The sequence below is a fragment of the Lampetra fluviatilis genome, chromosome 68, assembly GCF_964198595.1.
Source record: "Lampetra fluviatilis chromosome 68, kcLamFluv1.1, whole genome shotgun sequence".
NCBI lineage: Eukaryota > Metazoa > Chordata > Hyperoartia > Petromyzontiformes > Petromyzontidae > Lampetra > Lampetra fluviatilis.
Genome location: NC_136342.1, coordinates 136,218 through 160,794, shown reverse-complemented (window position 1 = coordinate 160,794; position 24,577 = coordinate 136,218). Strand labels below are relative to the sequence as shown.

The window sequence follows — 24,577 nt, the reverse complement described above, 5'->3', positions numbered from 1 at the left end:
AAGGCCTCCACCACACAAGAGCTGATTTCACCGTTCCGTCTCCGTGGTGGACGTGCTCTTACGCACGTTCTCTCCACTGGCTGCCATCCATTCGTTCGCGTCTTGCCACTGTAGGTCAACCTCGCTCCTCCTGCTCATACTTCGCACTGTTCTTCCATTGGAGTTCCCTCTTTACATCATCATCGTTGTTGCTTTCCCAGCCCCCAGCCATCAAAACATAACCTTGCTCAATTCAATTTACGACGTTACACTCATGTGTAACTTCACCTCCGATTAACACGTTTGGCTACGTACGGTGCGAAATAAGTTAAACATACGTGTACGCACTTCCATAACGGTGCTGTTTGTTGCTGACCGCTTGGCGATTTGGGCTTTTGTTCAGCAACTGTTTGAAATTAAAACACCTCGTTAAGTTCGACCATTGGCGGCTTTAAATTTCCACATGATGAGCCACTTCGTTGAATTATCATTTGTGGCCAGGCAGCTTCTGAAAAGGGCTTTACCTAGTTAAATACAAGTGTTTATTATTTTAGTGATGTGTTTGCCTTACAATTACTTTGCACTCCGATCGTTTTTTTGAATATTTGTTGCAACTTTCTGATCCCGTGCACCTACTGGAGACATACTATGAAAAATAACTTCACGGCTCATCGGATTCCTCCAGGATAAATAAGGATTATAATATCGCTTTCGAACTGATACCGCCGGCCAAAGCTGGCTTGAGAAATCTCAACACGTGTGATAGGGGTTTCAAAGAGCTCACAAACACCACGTTGTGAAAGACCCAACGCAGGAGATCCCAGGTTTTGACCTTCCACGAAGCTCATGGTCCACTCTAAACCGTGTCCTACAAACCATGTCAGATGCAGATACCTGATGCACAAATGGAAAATGTAAAACTCTCCAATGTGCGATTGTGGTCTTCCACAACAGACCATAACAACATGTAATTATTGCAATGCCCGATCCACAACTATGAAGGAGACATCACAGTGATACATTCCGCTTCTCCTGACGCGGTTACCTGGCTTGACCGCCTTGAATGTGACATTGTAGATGCCATACGAAAGACGAATCCACTTTTAGAATTTTTATTTTACCAGGTAAGGCCCACTGAGTTACTGTCGCTCTTTTTCAGAAGCGCCCTCACTATCACAAATGACAGCTCAACGAAGTGGCTTATCGTGTGGAAATGTAGAGCAGTCGAATACTCTCAACGCGTAATTCTGGAAGACGATTGCCTCGCGAAGTTCACTCGCAGCGTGCCGTCCATCATTTGTCATCGCTCGGGGCAGATCAATGAACCGCGTCCCTCCCGCCTGCGGATGCCTCCGATTGGCTACGTACGGTGCGAAAGAAGTTCAACACAGTACCAATACCAATACTAAGTGAGGGCGACGTCACCTGTGGCAGGTCAGATGCACTTTGATGCCATATGAAGTGTCGAAGGCTCGCTGACAGGAGGGCACGGGACAGACCTGGGTGCAATGAGTCGGCTGACTGAGATGACCGGCAGATGCACACCACCTGTGCCCCCTACTGTGCCAAATCGCTGTATTTTACCCGCCCGGCGCTCCGCTCATTGTTGTGAGCGTCGCTGCTCCGCCCTTCGTTGTTTTTGGAGGGCGACTGACCAGTAGCATCGTGGACCCTCCCGTGATTCGCAGCAAGCCATGCACTGGTGGGCCCAGTTGATGCTGTACACAAAGTTATTGCCACACAGGAACCACAACACCTCGCTGATCTCGTCAAGGAGTATAAACCACCACCATCACGTGAACTCCGGCGGTGGTCATCCTCGCAGCGGCGGCTTTTGGATGCCCATCGGACAAAGACGGTCACCGCATCGCCCGCTTTCAGATGCGCTTCTGTGGACGTCTGGAATGCTCTTCCTCTCGATATTAGGAAACCACTGGAGCTATGCACGTGTACATCATCCAGATTGAAAATTCATTTCTTTAGAACTTCATTTGTTTGTTGTCCTTCCCCACACCTCCGATTCGCGCGGTTGGCTACGTACGGTGCGAAAGAAGTTCAACATCCACACATGAATGGTGCCAGTGCTCCTTCCCTTGCAGGACCATATTTGCCCTCCTGGATTGGCTTCCGATGTTCCGGCAGTTCACCCAAAATGGTTCAAGCAAAACTTTACTGCTGATGAGAGACACTGAATGTGAAACCGACCCAGAGGTTGTTTTTGTACCGAACCAATCAATGCTACGTGACTTTACCGAAATAACCAAGAATATGAACCAATGCTGCTGAAATTAACTCCCCAGAAAGCCATGTGGCTGATGAGATGTGTCAAATTGGACTTTTTTATGCGGACAGATATTGTAAGGAGATAATTGTCTGATAATAAATGTAATAAATAAAAAAAATAACAGCTTGCGTTGTCAAACAAGCGTGCCAATAATGAGCGTCACCACACATTTACACCTCCCACTTCTCACAGACCTCCCTCCCTCCCCCTCAGCATGACGCGCAGTTGGTTTGACCCACTCCGCGAGCCACCGGCGGCGACCGCCAATCGCCTCGTTACGCAATGAGAAGGGGGGCGGGGCGAGCGCCTCAGCGGACGAATCCATCTCGCGCTCAAGCGAGGGGGGGGGCGGCGCGAACCAATCGAGGTCGAGGCGGCCCAGTCAGCTCGGAGGGCCTGAAGCGGGAACTCCGGAGCCGCGCAGTGGCAGCAATGGCCGCCAGCGCGAGGAGCAACAATGGCAGTCGAGGAGCGGGCTGCTCGCGCGTGATCGTCATCGACATATCCTCTGACGAAGAGCCTCCCGTGGCTAAGAAGGCAGCGGCTGTGGTTACAACAACAGCAGCAGCGGCGGTAACGACGGCGGTGGCGGCCGTGGTGGATTCAACAGCGGTGGCCGTGAAAGAAGAAATGAAGACGACCGCTGGTCAGAGACTATTCGCTGAGGTGAGGATGGATGGTGGAGGCGACTTGGTGAAGGTTTCCACCTCACGGGGTTCTCCTGGGAATCTCCTCAGCCTCCCCCTCGTCTTGCTGGGGGAGGGGGGGGTCTCGGTAGGTCGGACACCGCCGCTGTGGCTGAGGGCCGGTGGAGGCAGATCCCACGAGAAGGTTCTAATCATGATGATTTTGGCCATCATCTTCATGATCTTGGTCGTTATCATTACAGAGGTGGTGGTGGTGGCGATCAGCGAGGATTTTGACACTTTCTTGGACTTGTTTTGCACTTGTGACGATGACGGTCGTGAGGGCTTTGACTGCTTGGCACTTGTCTGACATGACGATGCATCTGCTGCTGAATGTCGAACTTCTTTTACACCGTACGTAGCCAACCGCGACGAGCCCAGAGTAATCGGCTTCTGAAGACTCTGATGGTGGTGGTGATGTGGGGAGGGGAGTCGAGCGGTGAGCTCCGAGGTCGTTTCCCGCTCACGGCCAACACCGCCAGTGACGATTATCTCAACCGGTCCTGGGCCTCCCCTAGGTCGACTCAGCCTTTAATGAGTACCTGATGCGGTGTGTAAAAGAATCGTCACTGGGGAGACAAAGGCGGCCGGGCGTGGTGCTTGCCCCCCTCATCTTCTGGTGTACCGTTTCAGCCTTCAAAGGTGTTGCCCCAACATGCTGCTAAGACTACGGCGGATCTTTGTCTTTGATGGTGACATGATGGCATTGACTGATGGTTGGTGGTGGTGATGATGATGAGGTGGAACCACAAAGGCCTCTAGCTCGGTCGTTCTTCACTGGCGGCCCCTACGTGCGGGCCCCGACAATACACCCCATCATCATCATCATCTTCCTGCTGTCAAATCCAATAGTTTTAAATGGTGTGCCCCCCCCCCCCCCCCGGCAATTAGTGAAGAGCTCTGCTCTAGAGATATCGGACCACCTCCTGAACTTGGCCGCATTGTCAACGTCAACAGCCTTGACGTGACTCCCACTGCTAGTGGTAAGAGGGCCTCCTCCTCCACTCGAGGGATCTCCAAGGGAGCCCCTTTCGGAGGGGTTATTTGGCTACTCCAAGTTGGCCAGGCGTCTTGGGATCGCTAGGCTTTAACCACACTCTACCCCATCACACGAGACCTTCTGATAATCGTCGCTATTATTCTCCAAGAGTTCTTACTAGTGTAGTGCCATAGGAGGGGAGGGGCTGCTGGGGGGGGTCCACACTACTGTAGTGTCAACTCGTCTCACGTTATCGCCTTTTTGTATTCGTTGCCATTTATTTTTTTATTTAGCGAATGCTATTTCACGCCACTTCCCACAGTCAAAACATCGTCGCCATGATCACTGCTAGTTAAGTCATCGGTTTCTGAAGTTTCATTCTCTTTAATTTACTCTCCAGCAACTCTGAATTGTCCTTGGTAAGTTAAATTGGTGCACGTTACAAATGTAGTACGGTAATGAGTGAATAGGAATGGATTCCCAGGACTGACAGGGGCTTGTTAAGAGGAGGGTGTTGGTGCCAACCACACGCTCGTATGAGCCTGAGAGAAAGACAACTCGATGACTAACTTTTTATTTTACCATGTAAGGCCCAATGAGCTATTGGCTCTGGCTATTACAAATTATATCTCAATGAAGTGGCATATCCCTACCTTGAAATTTATAGCAGCCAAATACTGTAAACGCATGATTCTAAATGTGGAGGGAAAAATCTGAGGACCTGGAGACAAATCTACGAACAATGGCGAACACGGTGGAACAAGCGGACGTCCAGGATAAAAACGCCTCGTTCGAGACCCAAACATCGCACTCCCTGGCTCTTTGACATTTCCCTTAAGGTCCACCTCGGTGGGAACATCATCTGCATCAAAACATTAACAGGCCGATACATACATCTCCTTAATAAATGTAACATTAGATAAGCAGCCATAGCAATGCGACCAGCCATACAACCCAAACTATGTACCAAATAGAAAAACGATATGAACTCTCTCTCCTTACGCCTTCTTGCGTGGCTTGCAGCCCTCGACGATTGCATTCAACCTCTTGAACATTTTGCCATTTGCAAGAACAGAATACAGGCGGACTCCGGTTTAAGACGATCCACATTGATGACACGTATTTATATAACTAGCCTTTTGCCCGTCCAAGGACGGGTGTATTACAATACATCTGAAACTTGCAAGTGAAAAGCAGACCGCGACGTGATATTCATTGCATCCAATCGTGTGCAATTTTAAACGCCGCGGTGACACAGACCTATTTCATTTAAAGGTTATAATCCCTCGTTCATCATGACGTCCTTTTTACTTCTATGTCTCAACAGCGCTACGGAGATCGCGTGACGTGAGGGTTCTGCCTTTGTAGTGAGGCTTGTAAGTTGACGCTGAGGAGGGGGGAGGAGGCGCCTCGCCCCCCCATGTGGAGTGACGTCACCCGCAAATTGTTATTAATGGTGGGGGGTGTCCATTTGGAGGACGTCACCTGCTCAATTATTTATGAGGGGGGTTCTCCATGCGAACGGACGTCACCCGCTTATGATTATTAATTAGGGGCGGGTCCATGTGGAGGACATAACCTGTTCATGACTATTAATGAGGGGGGCTGGTCGACATGGAGTGACGTAGTTCAGCAAGACTAAATCCGTAATTGTATCTTGACATTTTGATGAATGGTAATGGTCATTGTCTATTTCGAGGCCTTAAAATCAGAGCCTGGAGTGGTGTGTAGTAAACATCAGAACTGGGGAGACAAAATCATAATCGGAATATTTGTTTATTCGAGAGGAATCCGACGGGCTATAAAGCTCTTTTTCACAGATGCCCAGTAGGGGGCGGGTCAAAAAGCTCCAGCAACAAACAATACAAAAACACAAGAGGAGTGCAAAGTATAGGAAAGGTAAGCAAATCAATTAAAACATTAACTCTTTATCAGGTAAAGCCCACTGAGCTATTAGCTTCATTTTCAGAAGTGACCTGGCCACAAAATGATAGCTCAACGAAGTGGCTTATCACGTGGAAATTTATAGCAGCCAAATAATCTATGTAATATAAACACCGGGAGCTGTGCCGGCGTGGTGCTGGCCACCCACCTACCCCGTTGTTTGCCGTGCCAGCCTTCATAGGTGCTCGCTAACAGTGCTTGCACACACAGTCTGTGAAGTCTGTCACTTGCTGACCCGGCCCTACTGGACATCTGTGAAAAAATTGCCTCATAGCTCATTGGATTCCTCGAGGATAAATACAGATTCTCAATATGAATTCTACACATATGTATTTATTTATGTTGAACTTCTTTCGCACCGTACGTAGTCAACCATGCTAATCGGAGGTGCGGGGGAAGGATAACAAATTAAAAAGCATTTCTAAAGAAATTAGTTCGTCAATCTATATGATTTAAAAGTGCACAGCTCCAATGGCTTCCTAATATCGGAAGGAAGAGCGTTAGAAGCATCCGCGGAAGTGCATCTGAACGCGTGCGATGTGGTGACTGTCTTTGTTCGATGGCTAGCCATAAGCCGCTGCTGCTGCGAGGAGTTTGCGTCATGGTTTACGCTGCTTGACGAGATTGGCAAGGTGTTGTGGTTAATTTGTGGAAAGTCCTCTGTGCAATGAGTGCGACCTTCCAACGCATTCGTTCGGCAACCGGAAGGCAAGGCAGCTCGGCGAGCACCGGACAGACGTGGTCGGACCCTGCAGTACCCGTAACGACACGCACACGGTGGGTGAATCTCCATCTTTGTTTCTTGTTCGTGGGCACAGTTCCTGGAGGTGTGCGCACGCGTCGCCCACAAGCACCCCGAGGTGCTGAGCTTCCTCAGGGCGAAGTACGCCAACACCACTGCCGCATTCAAGGAGTCGGCGGAGTTGCGTGCCGTGCTGCGCCGCTACGTGCGCAAGATCTCGGAGAAGCCGTCGCGCACGTACGTTTACATCAACGAGGTGGTGGCGGTGCTCAAGGCCAACGCTCAGCGCAAGCGTCCTCGCGGTGAGTGGCGGGCAGGCGAGGGGCGGGCGGGAGCTGCGGCTTCTTCTCCTTCTTCATTCGTGTGACTAATGTAACTTTAAAGCTAAACTATTTATTTTAGCTGCTAAGGCCCACTGAGCCATATAGCTGTTTTAAAAAGCAACCTGGCTATCACAAATAATAGCTCAACGAAGTGGCTTATCATAATGTGAAAATGTATGGCAGCCAAATACTTTTAAACATGCAAATTCTAAATATACAGGCGTCAGGAGGGGGATTGAACCCACGACCCCCAATATACCAGGAGAGGGAGTTAACATCTAGCCACCGCAGATGCACGGCAACAACTACAATTTCACATTCAGGTGGTCAAGCCAGATAACCGCGTCAGGAGAAGCGGAATGTATCGCTGTGGTGTCTCCTTCGTATTTGTGGATTGGGCATTGCATCGTTACATGTTGTACGTTTTGTTCGAGATGACTACAGGTATCCGCATCTGCCATGGTTTGTGCAGTGGATGCGATTTAGGGTGCTCCATGAGCAATCGTGGAAGATCAAACCCAGGAATCTGCTTTTGGTCTTTCACAGGTTGCTTGCGAGTTGTTTTGAACTCTATTTGTTCGGCTCTTCAGGCTCCATCGAGGTTGAATTTGCATTGTTCAAGGTTAAGCGCACGGGTCGAAAAGGCTCACGTGACTGTAAGCGATGACGAGGGACGTGATTGAGGTTACTGATGAATGGGAAGGCGACCATTTTCCTCGATTCACAGGATTTCCGGGAGGGTTACAGCGTTCCGGTGGATGGGTGGGGGAGAGATGTGTAATAGCAGCTTGAACCCCCCCCCAACCCCCCCGATGAGATGTACGGAGTGTCTCAATGTTGAGCTTGAACCAGCACCGCTGACAATCCTGGGTTGGAATCTGGGTGCCGACCGCCTGTGATTTAAACCGGGCTCTCGTCAAGCGTAGAGAGTCCCTATTCGCAACCCGGTCGCCAATGACTGCATGATTACATCCATCAAATTACATTTTGTACTGCAACTATTATTGTTGTTGTTGGTTTTGCCAGCCAGCGTGAGAATCTGCGGTTGTGCCTTCTGTGTTTTCTGGTTGTACTGCCACGACGTGTTGTTCGGCACGTCCGACATTTCGCTCCACCTGCTGGGAGCTTGTCCAGGAACTGAACTAAGCAGTTCTCCCCGGTAATATTACTCAACTGCCGTCGAACACAAGTTTTTTAGTTCTGTTCCTGAATAAGCAAGTGGAGCGAAACGTTGGTCGTCATTCCAAACAACACGCAGCGCTACCGGGAAATACACATCGGGGCAGCTGCAAATGTCGCTTGCCCTTAGACGAATTGTCGCGAACAAACGGACCCTGAGCCCTCGCCAACCCGAGCCCTCGTTCCACCTCCCCTCCCTCCACCGTCTTGGCACAGAGGATGCGTCGTCGGCAAGTGGCGGCGAGGCGCCGGCGCAGAGCGGAGGTGGCGGTGAGGCGCCGGCGCAGAGTGGCGGTGGCGGTGAGGCGCCGGCGCAGAGCGGCGGTGGCGGCGAGGCGCCGGCGCAGAGCGGCGGTGGCGGCGAGGCGCTGGCGCGGAGCGGCGGTGGTGGCGGGGTCGACTCGTCCGAACCGGCGGTGAAGAGGCCCCGGGTGAACGACGCGGCGCACAGCAACGGTGGCAGCGGCGGCGGTGGTGATGATGGCGGCGGCGGTGCCGGTGCCAGCGGTGGTGGTGGTGGCGGTGGTAAAGATGATGCCAAGGCTGGCACGGCGGATGGGGCTAAACCGCGTGCTTCTCGGCGTCAGATTGAGAGGCTGGAGGACCTGCTGCGTCTCTACAACCGCGAGATTCAGCGACTCCAGGTGCGGTTCACCACAGGGTTGGGGAGGGGGGGTAGGTGGCTCGGCAGGTTATCTTTGGCAGTACAGATGGCAATCCCTCGAGTGAATGGGTGGGGAGAGGAGATGGCACAGCTATCCCTCGATTTACGAAAAAAAAACGCACTTAAAACGAAACGTTCTAAATCGGGACCAATTTTCCATTAATTAAATACAAAAATATAAGGAATCCATTTCAGACAGTCATTCCAACTGTACTCCTAACCTAAAAATACAATATACCTCCATAATTTTTCACAATACAATAATAAGAAAGAACATGAATATTAAAACGATTGGTTAATAATTAATTAATTTAAACACTTTTCGGGAAACTCTCCAAAGGATCTGCTGCATGTTGGAATCCCTGGCAAGGTGGCGGCGTTATTGCTGTCGCTGCCGGGACACCGTAACGCTGTCGCGGATGGATGATGCAGCCTCCTGGGTGGCTTCTTGTTTGATAATCTTGTGGCGCGTGCCGTAGAGAAATTTCGTTCGCGCGGAAATTCGATTTCGTTAATCGAAAATTGTCCATAATTTGTCAGTTGTGTTCACGCGAATTCGTAAACCAAGAGTCTGTTAAGGCTACCCAGGGGATCTGTGTGTATGTGCTAACAGTGGTGGCTCCAACAGTCTGTGAGAGGCGACAAAGGGGAGATGAGTGTTTGTGTGTGCTGAAAGCACTTGCCTCAACAGTCTGTTAGAGGCTACACGGGGGGCCTTTGTCTTTGCGCGTGTGTGTGCGTGCAGGAGCGAGAGCTGGATCTGGACGAGCTGGGCCGCGATGACTCGTCCTACGTGCAGGAGCACCAGCTGAAGCGCAAGATCATGAGCATCTTTTCGCGGCTGTGCGAGCTTAAGGGCTGCACCAACATGACGGGGCGGGTCATCGAGCAGAGGCTCTTCATCAAGTGCACGCGCCACCCTGAGGTCAACCGCCACGTGGAGCGGCTCATCAACAAGCCGGGCTTCTTCCCCGACCTGCAGGTGCCGTTGCCCGCGCTCGCGCGTTCACGTTCACACACCGCAACGACAAACGACAACGTCAACAGCCGCGGTGGCGAGATGTTATCTCCCCCGTCTGGTGTGCGGGAGATCGTGGGTTTGATCCGAACCCTGACGCCTGCTGTATATTGCTATGGGGTACGTACATATATATTAGAGTTTGCGTGTCTCTCTCCCCGTGGTCGTGTAGATTTTTCTCCGTTTCCCCTGTATTTTACTTCCACATTTAGAATGAACAAGCATTTAGATTATTTGGCTGCTATACATTTCCACGTGATAAGCCGCTTCATTGAGCTTTCATTTGTGGTCAGGTCGCAACTGATAAAATAACTAATAGCTGAGTGGGCTTTACCTTGTAAAATTAAAATAGTTTAGTTCATAATTTATCTGCCTTTCGCCACTAAGTGGTGGTGATGTCACCATGGTACTTGTGTTAGGCCTTCTCACTTTGAGACTCGCTGCTGCTGGCAGGTCACGGGACACTCAGGTGGTGGCATGGGTTAACGAACTGAGATCACCAGCAGAGGCACTGTGCCCGATACTTTGCCAGCTTGCTGCATTTTATCCGCCCGGCGCTCTGCCTCCTCCAATCATCGGTGCTTGCTAACGGCACTTTCCCCGACGGTCTGTTAAAGGCTACACGGGGGATTGATTAGCGTGGTTGGCCACGTACCGTGCGAAAGAAGTTCAATCTACATACGGTACATCTTGATCTTTTTGGTGGCCTGCAGGACGTGAAGGGAGTGGTGCGTGCAACCAACCAGCGCTACAACCTCGGCCTGTCTCCCCGCGAGGTCCACAACGTCTCCCTTGACGCCTTCCGGTGAGAATCCCCCGCCCCCCCCCCCCACCACAATTCGCTGCTCCACGACAATTAACGATGCTAATGAACACCCCCGGTGTTCGCGCCACCCTTGGGGTGTGCGGCTATCGCGAAGGCCGCTATGTTATAAGAAAGAGTGAATTCAGGGGGGAGCGACGATTGCTCTTTGTGTAATCCCCATTGCGTAATGAATTTGCGGTGCGACTTTGGCAATATGTGGACCGCGACGTTGGCTCACCCGTTTCTAATGACGACCAGAGGGTTCTTTAGCGTCCACGATGAAGCAGACGGCGTGTGCGTGCGTATTTCATGGTTGACGCGCAACGCAGTATTAACCAGGGCGGATTGCCAGATTCTACTCGCAAGCCTCTGCAGCGACCGCGCGACTGCCGGAGCCATTCGTTCACCCGAGCCATCAACTTCCCGTCCCCTTGTTGTTAAGTTCTCTCACGGCACTTGCTCCGACACTCTGGTAAAGACGATAGGGCGTCTTTGTGTTTATATGGGCGTCTTTGTGTTTATATGGGTGTCTGGGAGCAGTCTGCATGTATGCTGTAGCGGGGTACAGCAGGTTCGTGCACTGCACCATAAATCCGGCTCATAGCCACCACCAGTGACAATTTTCTGACAAGGTCCTGGGGCCTCCTCCCCGAGGGAGGCATTGTGTTGGCGACCCCACCTTATCGTGACCCGTGTGCCGGCCATGATAGGTTGCTGCTCGCTAACAGCGCTTGCCTATTGAAGGCCACACGGGGGATTTCTTTCTTTGCCTTGACCGCATACGCAGCGAGGCATGCACCAAGCTGCAGGAGCGACGGCACCTGGATCTGGTGTACAACTTCGGCTGCCACCTAACGGAGGACTTCAAACCCTCGTGCGACCCGGCCCGCTACGACGGCGAGCTGGAGGCCAAGCTGCGGCGCAACCGCGTCGTGGCCCTGCAGCACCTCGAGGACGTGGTGAACAAGTACGCAGAGCTGGTGAGCTCCCCCCCCCACACACACCCCCACCCCCACACCACGTGTAGTGTGAACACGCGTTAAACGGGGGGATTTGTGTGTATGCAAGTATGTTGAACTTATTTCGCACCGTACGTAGCCAACTGCTAAGTGGAAGTGCAGTGGAAAGGACAACAAACTAAACACAAAAAGCAGTTCTCAATAAGTGAGGTTGTCAAGCTAGATGATGACGACTTAAAAGTGCATAGCTGCCGGTTGCTTCCTCATATTGGAAGGAAGAGTGGTCCAGACGGCCGCAGAAGCGCACCTGAAAGCACGTGATGCTGTGACCGTCTTTGTTCGATGGCTAGCCAGCAGCCGCTGCGAATGTGTGTGGTGGTGGTGGTGCCGGGTCTTGTGGTAAGATTTACTCAACTAGCCGTTCCTGCCGATTGAATCGGTAAACTACCGATTTTGAAATCCTTTTCTAGCCATACCGTGCTGCTCCGTAGACAATTCATGAATTATTTTCTTTGATCGCTGTGGCCAAATTGCATTCTTTCTGATATATAAAATGTTAATGTATATTTTTTAATAGAGTGATTATCTTACATTTCCTGTACTTTGTACTCGTATTTTAAAAAAAATATATTTTTTCTTTTTCTAACTTTCTCACCCGCCCCGACTGAGCATCGGTGAAAAAGAGCTTCATAGCTCATTGTATTTCTCCAGGATAAAAGAATTATTCGGATTCTGATGAACCGAATTTGCCAAACGTGTGCGCATGGCGTTCTGCCGGCCATGTGAACCACTCGTTGCGGGGACGGTCCGTTACGACATCCGTTGTGAGTTCTGGGATTAGTCTCCCCAGCCTTCTTGCGGGATTGGTGCCATCTGCTGTGCTCGTTGGCGGCGGTCGCTCCACCTCCCGTCGCCGGTGTGCGCCCGTGCCGCCTAGTGGCCTTGCCGCGGGCGCTCAGAACCCGCTCGCCTCGCCGAGACGTCGGCTCCGTCTCTTGCTCTCGCCGCTACGTCTGCCCACGAGTACCGTCGGAACATTTCGGCTATTTGGTCGGCGACCTTGCAGTGGCTTGCCGTGTGACGACGCGGTAAACGTTGTCGTCATGTATGTTGAACTTCTTTCGCACCGTACGTAGCCAACTGTGCTGTTATTATTAATAATGACAATGGAGGTTCCGCGGTTGCGAGATTTTCACCACTACGCCTGCTATACAGGAGTTTGTGGGTTCGATCTTGACCCTGATGCCTGCTGCATATTTGGAGTTTGCATGTTCTCCCCGTGGTCGCGTGGATTGTTCTCCGGATTCTCTAGTTTTTCCCTCCAGATTTTGAATCGCCATGCGGTTAGATTATTTGGCTGCTATACATTGCAACGTGATAAGACACTTCGTTGAGCTGTCATTTTGTGGCCAGGTCACTTCTGAAAAAGAAGCTAATAGCTCAGTGGGCTTCACCTGATAAAATAACGAGTTTATTTTTAAAAGTAATTGCTTATCTTTCCTATACTTTGCACTCCTATTGTGTTTTTGTTTTGTTTGTTGTTGTAGCTTTCTGACCCGCCCCCTACTGGGCATCGGAATCCTCGAGTATAAATGAATATTCCGATGATGATTCTGTCTCCCCAGTGCTGATGTTTACTACACACCGCTATCATTTGTGGTCAGGTCACTTCTGAAAAGAAGCTACATAGCTCGGTGGGCCTTACCTTTAAAATACAAATAGTTGATCGTGAGTAACAATAAAAATAATCGTGATTGTTATTTCCCGATCCGTTCTCCGTGTCTGTCGGTGTCCCGGTCCGCAGGAGATTCCAACTAGCGAGCCGGACAAGCAGGAGCCGGACAGGCGAGACGGCCGGGATAGTCGGGGCAGCAAGGACAAACAGCCTCGCCGCTTGAAGTTGCTTCCGTCCACCTCGGCGGCGTCCACCTCGGCGTCCACCTCGGCGTTCACCTTGGCGTCGGCGCTCACGAGCGACGGCCACCTCAACCCGGATCCGGACGAGGAGACGGTGACCGTCGCGCCGCTGTCCTCTCGCCCACGCGAGCTCAAGGGGCAGGAGGAGCAGCAGCAGCAGCGGCAGGAGGAGGGGAAGCAGTGCGATGAGGCGGATGACCATGACGATGACGAAGAGGATGAGGACGAGGAAGATGAGGACGATGAGGACGACGAGGACGACGACGATGACGACGATGAGGAGGAGGACGAGGAGGACGAGGAGGACGAGAGCTCCGAGCCAGATGTGGACATGGAGCTGGAGGGGATGGAAATGAACGGAGGTGAGGGCGCATTGCCCCAACACAGAGTTGCTTTCCTGTTCAAGTGAGCGTTGAGACATCGGTGTGCATCTCCCGCTTTACAGTGCCGAGCCAGCGGTGTCAATGCCACGCTCGTATGGCAGAGATGAGGCAATCCGTAGGACAAGCGTTTTTGACTTTCCCACAAACTTGTGCCCTTTTCTTTGACTCCTGCCGAGATGGCGAATCACCCCCCCCCCCTCCACCACCGAATCAGGATTTGAACTCTCAACCTTTCAATTGCGTGCCGCTCTCTCTGCCGCTGAGTCGCCTCGACGCTCATTGAGAATGCATTGTTCGCAATTCATACACGTGCAGCAAAGTCCCCCCCCCCCACCTTGAAACTCGTGGAGTCTGAGTCTGTGAAACACAGCAGAGCCTTTCTTTGTGATTACAATAATAACCTTTATTTTATAAAGCGCCTTTCATGTTGAAATATCTCCAAAGCGCTGTACGTAAAAATAAAACTCCAATCACTGTCCCTGCACTTATTAGATTTGAGTGATTACCATGTGTACTAAATTATTGTTTTTAGTGAAATGTGTGATGATGCACCGTTTAATCCAGGGATGATGTTTGACTGGTAGCTGTCCTGCCACATCTCGCGTGTGTGGGCTCTTGGGGGCTTGTGTTCTTATTTGCAGCTTGGTTTATTTATTCATAATACTTAACAAATCACTTACCCAGTAGAGCCACACTCAGTCGTAGGACTCTTTTTCAGGATGGTCCTGCTTTGGGTTTTTATTTCAAGATGTTTTGAGCCAATTACTGAGTGCCCATTGTACAAGTGGGAAGGGGGGAGGAAAGCGGAGCTCCCGGAGAAAACCCCCCGACGCCTTGTGCGAGGGGGCAATGCTTTATCCTCCATACAGATGGAAAGGGATGGCTATTAGTCCACTTGCTGTACCGCCCTCTCCTGGCGACCCAGGGATGTGGAAACTCGATACTTCCCATGGGAAGGGAGTTCAGCAAGATTTGTGCGGTGATCCCCCAACCCTTGCCGATGCCTCCACGGCGCTGGGTTACAGGCAGCCGCGTGCGGCGGCGTAGCCCCTATCACCGCCCAGCTTCTGGCCTATGACGCGGCTCAGGTCAGGCGTGAGCCGCTCAGTTACTCCAATTAAACGTTAACCATTAATGTTATGCATTATATAGTTTTGCATCAAACTGGGACCCATATCTTCATACATGAAGAAGGGTCTTTGCCAATAAACATCTGGCAGTTCACCGGTATTGGTTCAAGCAAGCCGAACTGCTGACGAGACACTTAATGTCGAAACCAATCCAGCACTCCCAGAAGCCCATGTGGCTGATGGGATGTGTAATTATATATGTTATTTTCCTGGAGGAATCGTTACATGGAGTGGCCTAACCGATAAGCAAAGTGTTAGTTTGTTTCTCAGTCCATTTGTCCAGGTGAGGGTCGCGGTGGCAGCACGTTGAGTCGGGCGGTTCAGACCTCCCTGGCGACAGATTCCAGCTCTTCCTGGGGAATCCCCGGGCCTTCCCACCCCAGCTGAGCGACATAGTCCCGCCAGCATTTTCTGGGCCGGCCCCGGGGTCATTTTGTTGAATTTTGCGTGCGGATGATTGTTTCATCCGTCGTGTTGCTTACGTTTGGTATCTGGCGTGACGCTCTTGGTATTTGGATGTATTATGGATGGATGCCCCAAGTGGCGCGTGGTGCATTCCCCACACCAGGTGAGTATATTCATCAACTCGCACTGACCGGCCTGGCAAAGTATGCTCACGTAGCTTTAACGCAGCTTCAAAGCACTGTCCTCGGTCACCTGCCGCCCTGAATTCACCAAATACGATGCCAGCGGGGGGTAGGCGTAAGGGACCGTCAAGCCTGATGGCACGTCCACCGAGGAAATGCAGCGATGAAATCGGCCGTATGTGCAGGTGCGAGAGGTGGATTAATCACAGATTTGTGAGGGATGGTTATTATAGCCACTGTAGATGTGGCTTGTAGAGGCTTTCATCCAGCAGTAGATTGATGATGAATGGATGCAAGTCATGTATTAGTTGTTGCTTGGATGTGGTTCTTTTGAATGATCTGGTTGGATTAATTCAGTTGCTTGTGTGTGTGCTTGACATCTCTAATCCAGTTCCATCTGATTATATTTATGTAGAATCCTCTTGTGTCTGTTTGCATCCACCCTGTTTCTTGTATTAGGCAAATGTATATCCATACATGAATAGTTGGTTGCAACCTGTTGGTTGCTTTATCTGGTTGACTTGTCACACCTAGATCCATTCATCTGCCTGCTTGAACCCAGTTTTTAATCTGAATTTTAGTAAAATCTGGATATTTGTTTCTGGTTAATCTGATTTCGTGTATCTGGTAAAAATCTGACTTGGAGTAGATTGAGTCTGGTTGCTTACATTTATGTTTAATTGAAACTAGTTGCTTGTACCTGGTCCAATCTGGTTGCTCAGATATTCTAATGAATTCTGATTATGCTCGGACACCCAGTAAATGTATTTATGTTAATGCTTTCACACCGCACGTAGCCAACCGTGCTAATCGGAGTTGCAGGGGAAGGACAACCGAAAGAACCAAAGAGTAAAGAGAGTAAACTAACCATAAAAACAAGGAGTTCTAAATAACTTAGTTTTCGATCTAGATGATGATTTAAAAGTGCATAGCTCCCAGTGTCTTCCTAATATCGGAAGGAGGGCCTTGAACAAGTTTTTTAGCAGTAGGGGGGCGATGTCGCTACTGTGTTTGTGTGTGTGTGTGTATGATCCCGATTGAGTAATTTGCAGTGTAGTTTTTCAGCATTGATATTATTTTGGCCAATACGCTATGGGAGTAGGAAACGCGGAGGAAGCCCATGCAGGACAGGGGGAGAATATTCAGCCACCATACAGAAAAGCGCCCGAGCCTGGAGTAGAACCCATCCCCTTCTTGCCCGGAGACACGAGCACAAGCAGCGTGACCACCACCCTGCCGCCTATGAATGTGCTTTAGTTGTTCTGGTTGGTGTGCAGCCGATTGAGTCCGGTTTGTATTCACTTTTTTTTCAATCTTGTTGCTTGCACTTGGTTGCAGGCAAAAACTACGATGAGGAGAAGGAGGGAGAGGATGGAGAAGAAGAGGGGGAACTGAAGCCATCCGAGAGCGAGGAACCCACCTCGCCCCACGACTCCGTCTCCAGCAAGGAGGCCACCTCGCGGAGGCACCGAGATGGCTCCGCCAGGATCAACGGAGGCTCCGCGGCAGAGGAGGCGGTGCCGCTGAGCCCCGCAGCGGAGGAGGTGGGGCCACAAAATTCCACGGGGGTGGCGGCGGTGGTGGTGTTGACGCGGGTCTCCACGGAGGAGGTGGCGGTGCTCCTGAACCCCACGGTGGAGGTGTTTGCACGGACGGATGGCACGGAGGTCACGAGCACCGCTCCCAGGGTTGTCTCTTCGGGGGAAGTGAAAGACTGCATCTCTGTGATGGAGGTCAAAGACTGTGTCTCCAGAGCAGAGGTGAGACACTCTGACCCCAGCACGGAGGTCCCAGATACTGTCTCTACAGCGGAGGTGAAAGAGGCCATCTCCACGGTGGAGATAACAGACGACACGGACTCCTCGGTAGAGTTTATGGACATTGATTCTGTGACAGATGTCACAGATGATGTTCCTATGGCAGAGGTCACAGATATTGACTCGACGGCGGAGCTCCTGCAGAGCGAGACTCGTGAGGTGGAGGAGTTGAAGGAACTGAACAGCCAGCCCCCAGCGGAGTTTGAGGAACCCACTGCAGAGCTGGGGCTGGCCGTGGAGCGGCAGGAGAATGTGGCTCCGGAGTTGGGCTGTGGCAATGGAGGCCCCAATGTGGAGCTGGTTGAAGGCCCCAAGGTGGAGATGGCTGAAGGCCCCAAGGTGGAGCTGACTGGAGGCCCCATTGTGGAGCTGGTTGAAGGCCCCAAGGTGGAGATGGCTGACAGCCCCAAGGTGGAGCTGGCTGGAGGCCCCAAGGTGGAGTTGGCTGAAGGCCTCATGGTGGAGCTGGCTGAAGGCTTCATGGTGGAGCTGGCTCACAGCCCCAAGGTGGAGCTGGCTGGAGGCCCCAAGGTGGAATTGGCTGAAGGCCTCATGGTGGAGCTGGCTGGAGGCCCCATGGTGGAGCTGGCTGGAGGCCCCATGGTGGAGCTGGCTGGAGACCCAAAAGCGGACGAATCTTCTTGTTCAGCAGAGAGGCTCTTATCCACGGTGTGAGGCGCATGCACCTGCCACGTGGACGTCACGTGAACAACACGTGCACACGTGTCACGCACATAACACGTACACATTGACACGTACACATTAACACATAACACGTACACATTCACACGTACACATTCACACGTACACACGTTCACACGTACACATTCACACGTACACACGTACACATTCACACATAACACGTACACATTCACACGTAACACGTACACACGTACACATTCACACGTACACACGTACACATTCACACATAACACGTACACATTCACACGTACACACGTACACATTCACACCTAACACGTACACATATACAAAAAAACAAAGATCCCCGTGTAGCCGTGAACAGTTTTTAGGGGCAAGTGCTGTTCGCGAGCACCTATGGCGATCGGCATGGCATTTCATTGGGGTGGGGTGGCCACCACCATGTTCAGCCTTCTTTGTCTCACGAGTGCTGTTGTTTACACACTGCACCATGTGCTCATTTAAGGCCGAGTCAACTTAGAAGAGGCTTAGGACCGGTTAAAATATTCGCCAGGGCTATTATTTGTGAGCGGAAATCAAACTGGAGTCACCGGATTAATAGCAAAGTGCACTACCGCTGCCCACCATTCGCCACTAAGCGGTGGTGACATCACCGCAGCGGTCGTGCCGAGCTCGATGCACTTTGGGACCATGTGAGGCGTGGAAGGCTCTCAGCTAGCAGGTGGTCACGGGACAGACCCAGGTGCTCTGGGTTGACGGACTGAGATTGCTGGCAGATGCAGCAGCAGTGCCCCCCCCCCCCCACTGTGCCAACATTTCGTGTGATCCTCCCTGGCACTTCCCTCGTTGTGAGCGTCGCTCCTCGGCTCTCCGTTGTTGTTGGAGGGCGACGTCCTCCGACTGCCCAGTCGCACATCCTTTATGAGCCTCCTCCACACAAGGGGGACATGCAAACAAACACACGCCCATCCACACACAAGCACTCAGACATACACACGCGCAGACAAACACTCGCTCGCACTCTCTCTCTCACACTTTTCACCGCCCAAGGATCCGCTGGACGCTATTTGATTGGTCTTTTGGTGTGATGACGTCACTGCCCCAGTCCCTGGCCGTGCTTGGCCCCCAAGCCGTAATTCAATGTCTTACGAAGCCAGCTCGGCATGGCTCGGTGTCGGCTCGGCTCGGCAAATAGCCGGTGGAAGAGTACCGGCATCGTGGTAAAGATGTTCCAGTATAAAAAGGTGATTAGTGAGGCTTTCTTGGTGTCTTGTAGGCGTCCAAGTCAGGACTGGCAGCTGAGAATGACGTCGCTGCCACGCCGAGTGGCAGTGAAGTGCTGGAGGAGGTCTTCGGGACAGAGATCCCCACCGTGGAGAGGGTTCCCAGCATGCAGGAACTCTCCAATTCAGAGGTCCCCAGAGCGGAGGAGTTCCCCAGCACAATGGAGGTCCCCGACACGACGGAGGTCCCCGGCACGACAGAGGTCCCAGACGCGGAGGAGGTCCCCAGCGCGGAGGAGGTCCCCAGCGCGAAGGAGGTCCCCAGCGCGGAGGAGGTCCCCAGCGCGGAGGAGGTCCCCAGCATGGAGGAGGTCCCCAGCGTGGAGGAGGTCCCCAGTGCGGAGGTCTCCAGCACGGAGGTCCCCAGCGCGGAGGAGGTCCCCAGCGCGGAGGAGGTCCCCAGCGCGGAGGAGGTCCCCAGCGCGGAGGAGGTCCCCAGCGCGGAGGAGGTCCCCAGCGTGGAGGAGGTCCCCTTATCTAAGGCGGTCCCCCTCATGGAAGAGGTCACCAGCACAGAGGAAGTCTCCGTCGTGGAGATCTCCAGCGAGGATGGCATTCCAGACAAATGTTTGACGGTGAGCCGATGGTGAAGGCTTGGCGGGTAACGGACGCGCCTGTTGGCCCATTTAAAATCAGTTCTTGCGCTCATGGCGCACACGCTACATCGCGCTCCTACGAATTGTACGGCCGTGTTCTGAATATTTTTTCGATTTAAAGCTTTCGTGACTGCAGGGATTGATCTTCTTGGTTCTTTCGGTAAAGTCACGTAGAAGGGAAATTACATTTTTTTTTTTAATGTTTTTAGAAAGTTATTTTTATTTCCCTTCTACGTGACTTTACCGAAAGAACCAAGAAGGTGTTCTACGTATTATAACATGCTCCGGAAAGTGATTGAGGTGCAGCCCCAATTTTTGCCTTTAAAATACAGGAGGGAAATGTATTTAATAATCCAGAGAATACATGATTACACGCACGCATGTGGGCGCTTGTGTGTGGCTGTGTGTGGCGTAGCGGGTAGCGCTCCGCGCTACGAATCCGGCGACCCGCGGTCGATTCTCACTCGCGACCAACACCAGTGACGTTAATCTGAACCAGTTCTGGGCCTCCCCTAGGTCGACACTGCCTCAAATGAGTACCCGGTGCGGTGTGTAAACATCGCCACTCGGGAGAGAAAAGGCCGCCGGGTGTGGTGCTGTATTACTTTAGGATAAATACATGTACATTTTTATTCATATGTTGTTTTTTTCTGACTTTATGTGAACGAAAAGACACAAATTTGCCCATTTTCTCATTGAAAATGGATACATTTCAAAATATCACTGTCCTGGTCACAAAAGCAAAGTTTGTGGGGAATAACAATCGCCATTTTCTGTAGTTTTGAGGCGTAAGCAATTAGGAGATAACACTTCCTACCTAGGAACAAAACAAAATTTTTGTTACACAGTGTAATCCAATACCGTGGAAGCGAGGGTTGTGGATCACACAATTGTTGTCAAACTGCCTTCCCCGTGAGCGTCGAGGTGCCGTACCCAGCAGCAATGTGAACCAATCTTACTTCACCTGTACAGGGACAGAGTGTTGCCCACTCGAAAGCGTGCAATTTCTCCGGTCGCCGTTCCTTGCTTGAACACATCTTAACGTACCGTGTGTGGCTCCTTCTTGAGGCGATCTTCGAGGGTGGCGATCAAACGCCGGCGCTGCCACCGACAAGTGCCCAATTTGAATCTTTCTTTAAACTGGAGGAATCCGACATTTGGCCATCTCGGCAAACTAAAGTAAACTAATTTTATTTTAAATCTTGACCTAAAGCTTTCGTGACTGCTGGAATTCATATTCTTTGGGTCTTTCGGTAAAGCCACGGAGATAGAAAAATGTTGTTATTTTTTCTATCTCCGTGGCTTAACTGATATGTTATTTGACCAGGGAAGGCCCACAGAGCTACGTAGCTCTTTTTCTAGAAGTGACCTGGCTACCACAATTGATAGCGCAACGAGAAGTGGCTTATCATCATCATCATCATGTGGATCTTTATAGCAGCCAAATACTCTAAACGCGTGATGTCGATTCTAAATGTGGAGGGAATACCCGAAGGACCCAGAGAAAAATTCACACAACCACGGGGAGAGAGAGAGACACGCAAAATCCAAATATATAGCAGGCGTCAGGGTCGGGATCGAACCCACATCCTCCTATAGACCCGGCGAGGGAGTTAATATCTTGCCACTGTGGCACCCGCTCTGTGTCCTCCCCTCCTCTCCTCCTCCGCCGCCGCCGCCGCCCTCTTCCCTCGCAGCACCGGCTGGTGCCACTGCGCCCGTCGCTGCACGAGCACTCGTACAGCTCCTCGCAGACGGTGTCAGGGGGCCGGTCGGCCCACGCCGCAACGGCGCCACTCTGCTCCTCTCCCATCCAGTTGCAGCGTTCCGGCACCCGCAACTGGCAGATGGCGCTGGCGTTGTCGCCCATGAAGCCGGCGGGCGCGGTAACCGCCAAGGCGGTGCAGGTGGCGCCCATCCGGGTGCTGCCCGGCCCGCAGAGGCCCAAGCCGGTGCCCACACAGTCGGAGAGCGCGCCGTCGCTCCTGCAGGCCGGGGTGGTGCGGTGTGCGCACGTGGCGGTGGAGCGGGCGGCTGCCAACAGGTGTCTAACTCATTCCCTACCCACCACAGTGTCATTTGTGTTACACAGCGTCCCGCGTGTTACACAGCGTCCCGCGTGTTGCGTAGCTTTCGACGCGTTACACGGCTCAGCGAGCCTTGCTAGGTAAAATAAAATTAATAGTAGTAGGCCTACTCCATCTCCCGCGTTTAACTTCCCCCCCACCTCCCTTTCCGCCCCTGCCGGGCTCCCCCCACCTCCCCCCCCCCTTCCCTGGCCAGCCACCAACAGCGGCTCAGCAACCCAATTCTTCTGGATCTCAGGGAGCTCCCTGGCCGCCCCCCGCTATCGGGGTCCGCATCGCCATCCAGGCTTTTGTCTGCCGCCGGCAAACCGTACAAGGTAAGGGCGCCGGTTGGCTGCCTCTCTCTCCTCCGTCATCTCACGGTTGGCTACGTACGCTGCGATAGAAGTTCAACATGCAGATCTGACCTGCGTCGCGCGCACGGTCGGCCACACCGCCACCTAATGCGCCGTATCGCCTATCGTAGGCCTCGCTGATGACACTTGCCCCAACGCTGTAAGGCCGCACGGGGGATCTTTGACTCGTGTGCACCTGTGCGTGTCATGCGAAGGTGAGCGTGTCAACGCAGTGCGTTCCTCAAGACATCATCGTACTCTCGGACTCGGACTGACCGTTGGAGACGTGCACAGTGATGGGAGGGTGAGAGTCCGTGAAATGGCCGAGCGAGTGCGGCGAGACTCGTCGGCAACGGCAACCTGGAGCCGTCGAGCATCTCGGCATGTCAACCACACGCACGCCGCACGCGCACAAAGATCTGTACAGCCTTCGGCAGACTTGGACCGAGTGCTGTTAGCGAGCGGCACCTGTGACGGCCAGCACGGCACAGCGCGCGGTGTGTTGGGTGGCCCACGCCGTGCCCGGCACCGTTGTCGGTCGGGAGCAGGAATCGAACTCTGGTTGCTGGATTTATGGCGCAAAGCGCCAACCACTCTGCCCACGCTTCCCATAGACACGGATAAACACACAGAGACAGGCAGACAGAACAAACACAGACACACACACAGACACACATTCACAGACACACTCACACAGACACACTCACACAGACACACTCACAGACACACTCACACAGAGACACACACAAACACACACACACAGAGAGAGACACAGACACACTCACAGACACACAGACACATACAGACACACACACACATAGACACACACACAGACACACACACACAGACACATGCAGACAGAACAAACACACACACATGCAGACAGAACAAACAGACACACACAGACAGACACACACACGCAGACAGAACAAACAGACACAGGCAGACAGAACAAGCACAGACACAGGAATGCACACATGGACAAAGTACACCACATAACAGTCGGCACACCGATATACACGGACACAGGCATACACACACACAGCACACAAGAGACACGTGATTTTTTTATAGTTAAAATAAATTCTATTTTGAAATGTGTGTGTTAGTGTGTGTGTTAGTGCGTGTGGGTGTGTTAGTGGGTGTGTGTTAGTGCATGTGGGCGTGTGTGTTAGTGCGTGCGGGCGTGTGATAGTGCGTGTGGGCGTGTGTTAGTGCGTGTGGGTGTGTGTGTTAGTGCGTGTGGGCGTGTGTGTTAGTGCGTGCGGGCGTGTGTGGGCGTGCGTGCGGGCGTGTGTTAGTGCGTGTGGGCGTGTGTGTTGGTGCTTGTGGGCGTGTTAGTGCGTGTGGGCGTGTTAGTGGGTGTGTTAGTGCGTGTGGGCGTGTGTGTTAGTGCGTGTGTTAGTGCGTGTGGGCGTGTGTTCTGACTCGCACCAATGTGTCTTTGACCGCTATTTATTTGTGTTTAAGTACAGGAAAGGGGAGGGGGAGCCGCATAGTTGTGATTGGCTGAGATGGGGTAGTCGTCGTCGCTGATTAGCCAATCATAGTGCTCGGACACACGTGTAGGTGACACGCTATTAAATGTAGGCCAATAGGGTGCAAAACAAATTGGACAAAGATACCAGAAACAATACAAACGAGACGGTAAAAACGAGAGAGAATCGATTGTTGAATCAAATCCTGGAAAGTCATGGAATCGTTAGCGGGAAGTTTGTGAGGAGCTGAATTGTTATAATATTTTTGTATGGCGTCATTCATGTAAATCGCATTTCGGATTGCTGTAGAATTTGCTTCGCCGCGCGTGTAAAACCGCAGACGAGGGGGGGGGGGCGGCCACAGAACCAACCACTGCTGCCTGTTTAAAGTTCCCAAGAGCTGCGGTCCTGCGTCGGGATGTTTGACCACCTCCACTCGTGAGCGCGGCGACACGTGGGAGGAAAGCCGATTGCACGGAGGAGACTCGCGCACGCTCGAGGAGGCCCGGGGATGCGGCACCGCTAACTTCTTCCTCGCGCGTGCGATGCGTGGATGGGAGCGGTGTAATTGACTGTATATGTACACGGTGCACATGGGCGTCTCCACTGTGTATATTCTGTACATAGCCCGTCTGTTTGAGTAGCGAGAAATAAATGAGCGTGGTTCCACGTTGCGCTGCGCTGCACTGTCGGTGGGAGAAACTGTTGAGAGTGAAGTGGTCCTGACCCTCGCGTTCAAGCC

General features: G+C 52.1%; 1 protein-coding gene across 4 annotated transcripts; it reads left to right on the top strand.

Moving 5' to 3' along the window:
- The first annotated feature begins 2,618 nt into the window (after positions 1 to 2,618).
- On the top strand, positions 2,619 to 23,454 carry LOC144952558 (uncharacterized). 4 transcript variants are annotated; one of them, XM_078883021.1, is made up of 12 exons: positions 2,619 to 2,929; positions 6,691 to 6,916; positions 8,333 to 8,760; positions 9,526 to 9,762; positions 10,512 to 10,603; positions 11,391 to 11,583; positions 13,367 to 13,841; positions 16,918 to 18,065; positions 19,333 to 19,914; positions 21,633 to 21,979; positions 22,219 to 22,339; positions 22,573 to 23,454. In XM_078883021.1, exons 1-12 carry the CDS (start codon positions 2,696 to 2,698, stop codon positions 22,630 to 22,632), a joined length of 4,143 nt encoding a protein of 1,380 aa, XP_078739147.1. In that variant the 5' UTR covers positions 2,619 to 2,695; the 3' UTR covers positions 22,633 to 23,454. The 4 variants fall into 4 exon arrangements, with proteins under 4 accessions (XP_078739147.1, XP_078739146.1, XP_078739148.1 ...); XM_078883020.1 differs by lacking the exon at positions 22,573 to 23,454 and having other exon boundaries at positions 19,333 to 19,752; positions 19,789 to 19,914; positions 22,219 to 22,543; XM_078883022.1 differs by lacking the exon at positions 22,573 to 23,454 and having other exon boundaries at positions 21,753 to 21,979; positions 22,219 to 22,543.
- Positions 23,455 to 24,577: the final 1,123 nt, after the last annotated feature.